General features: G+C 43.1%; 1 protein-coding gene across 1 annotated transcript; it reads right to left on the reverse strand.

Annotated features, from left to right (window-relative positions):
- Window positions 1-1,928: 1,928 nt before the first annotated feature.
- LOC138864176 (E3 ubiquitin-protein ligase Hakai-like) lies at window positions 1,929-2,588 on the reverse strand. Its single transcript, XM_070130242.1, has one exon. It carries the CDS (start codon window positions 2,586-2,588, stop codon window positions 1,929-1,931), a length of 660 nt encoding a protein of 219 aa, XP_069986343.1.
- Window positions 2,589-2,857: the final 269 nt, after the last annotated feature.

Below are 2,857 nucleotides of genomic sequence, written 5' to 3' on the forward strand. Positions count from 1 at the left end.
AAATGTATATATTGCGGAGGAATCACAATTATTAGGGGTCTTTCTTATCTCGCGAGGGCTTATGCATCTTTATCTTCATTCCTTCTCCTCCTCCATCTTCTCTTCTTCTCCTCCTCCATCTCCTATTCTCCCTCCCTCCTTCGTCTCCCGCATTTTCTTATTCTACAAACTTTTTTTTTTTCTCCTCCATTTCCTTTTCCCACTCCCTCCTCCGTCTCTCCCTCCTTCTATTTCTCCTTCTCCTCCTCCTTTTCCTTCTCCCCCTATTTCTCCACCTCCTCCTTTTCCCTCTCCTCCTCCTCTTACGTCTCCTCGTTCTCCTCCTCCTCTGCCTCCTCCCCCTCCCCCTCCCCACGCCTACTTATTCTCTCCCTCTCCTCATCCTTCATCTATCTTCTCTATTCCTTCGCCCATCTTCGTACTCCTAAATTATTCCCATCCATACCTTAATCCTGCTTCTCCATCCACCTTCTTCTGTTCACATTATCTCTCTATTCCTTCTTCTCTCCTCTCATTATCCTTTCGATTCTCTCCTCTTCCCTTCATCATCATTTTAGCATTTTTTCTCACTTTCACTTTCATTATCCTCGAGTTTAATTCTTTTCCTTCCTCTCCTTCTATTTATTCCTTAATTCCTCCTTCCTCTCCCTTTGTTTATCCTCCAATTCTTCCTCCATCTCCCTCTCTCCTCTTGATTCCCCCTCTCCCTCTATTTATTACTCAATTTCTTCTTTCTCTCCCCTTTTCCTCTTGATTCTCCCTCTCCCTTTCTTCTCTTGACTCTCCCTCTCCTCTCTTAATTCTCCCTCTCCCTCTATTTATTCCTCTATTCCTTCTTCTTCTCCCTCTCTTTATCCTCCGATTGTTCCCTCTTCCTCCACCCTCCTCTTTCTTAGCCATTCGCCGTTCTTTGAACTTGTTCCTCAAACACACAAAGAAAAGTAAACAAAACAAAGTAAACAAAACAAATAGAATAAAGAGCAAAAAGAAAGCAAACGGAAAAAAACACAACAAAACAAAACAATAAGTAAATCAGAAACAAAACAAACAAATTAAGCAAAAGAAATCAACAAAAACAAATAAGCGAACAAAACAATTAACAAAACAATAAAACAAAATAAACAAATAAGACAAACAAGCAAAAAAGACAAACAAGCAGACAAAAACAAAACAAACAAATATGACAAACAAGCAAAGAAAACCAAAAACAAACATAAATCACAAACAAACAAACAAATCTAAAACAAAACAAACATAAACAAAACACACAAACAAAACCAAGGAGCCAAACCACCAAACAAGCACACCACACCCCACAAACCACCCAACCACCCCACCCATCTAACCAACCCTCCTAACAGACAAACAAACACACACATCCACCCCCAAAAATCAAGAAACAAACACCACACGTCAATCATTCGTCAAGTCATCCATCCACAGACATTTACATACGAATATTCGCTGTCTCGTATTTTCATCTTTCTTGCTGTCTCTATTAACGGGGTTCGAGGCAGAGGGAGAAGGAGGGACGAGGTAATGGTGGTGGAGATATGGTGGTGATGGTGGATGAGATATGGTGGTCATGGTGGTGGAGATATGGTGGTGGAGATATGGTGGTGATGGTGGATGAGATATGGTGGTGATGGTGGATGAGATATGGTGGTCATGGTGGTGGAGATATGGTGGTGATGGTGGATGAGATATGGTGGTGATGGTGGGTGAGATATGGTGGTCATGGTGGTGAGATATGGTGGTGGAGATATGGTGGTGGAGATATGGTGGTGATGGTGGATGAGGTATGGTGGTGATGGTGGGTGAGATATGGTGGTCATGGTGGTGGAGATATGGTGGTGGAGATATGGTGGTGGAGATATGGTGGTGATGGTGGATGAGGTATGGTGGTGATGGTGGGTGAGATATGGTGGTCATGGTGGTGGAGATATGGTGGTGGAGATATGGTGGTGGAGATATGGTGGTGATGGTGGATGAGGTATGGTGGTCATGGTGGTGGAGATATGGTGGTGGAGATATGGTGGTGATGGTGGATGAGATATGGTGGTGATGGTGGGTGAGATATGGTGGTCATGGTGGTGGAGATATGGTGGTGGAGATATGGTGGTGATGGTGGGTGAGATATGGTGGTGATGGTGGGTGAGGTATGGTGGTGATGGTGGGTGAGGTATGATGGTGATGGTGGGTGAGGTATGGTGGTGATGGTCGGTGAGATATGGTGGTGATGGTGACGGTAATGGTGGGTGAGATATGATGGTTGATGAGGTAATGGTGGATGAGGTATGGTGGTGATGGTGACGGTAATGGTGGGTGAGATATAATGGTTGATGAGGTAATGGTGGTGGAGTTATGGTGGTGGAGTTATGGTGGTCATGGTGATAGTAATGGTGGGTGAGATATGGTGATGGTGATTGCAATTGGTGAATGGGGTAAAATGGTAGTGGTGGTAATAGTGATGGAAATATGGTGGTCATGATGATGGTGGGAGAGATATAAAGGGGATGGTGACTGCAATGGTGAATGGGGTAAAATGGTATTGGTGATTTTAATGGTGATGTAAATATGGTGATCATGTTGATAATGGTGGGTGAGATATGATGGTGATGGTGATTGCGATGGTGAATGGGATAGAATGGTAGTTGTGATTGTAATGGTGATGAGATATGATGGTAATGGTAATGGTGATGAATGGGTAAGGTGATGGTGATAGAGATATAATGGCAAGGGTAATTATAATGGTGATAACGTTGGGGTATTGATTAAAATAATTATAATAACAGTGGTAATGGTGGCACTAATGGTACTGCTGCTACTAATACTACTATTACTAATGATGATAATG

This window comes from Penaeus vannamei, chromosome 15 (assembly GCF_042767895.1).
Source record: "Penaeus vannamei isolate JL-2024 chromosome 15, ASM4276789v1, whole genome shotgun sequence".
Classification (NCBI taxonomy): Eukaryota; Metazoa; Arthropoda; class Malacostraca; order Decapoda; family Penaeidae; genus Penaeus; species Penaeus vannamei.

Excerpts from the sequence above, each read along its gene's own strand:
- LOC138864176 (XM_070130242.1), bottom strand. The coding sequence starts at position 2,588 with ATGATCACCATATTTACATCACCATTAAAATCACCAATACCATTTTAC.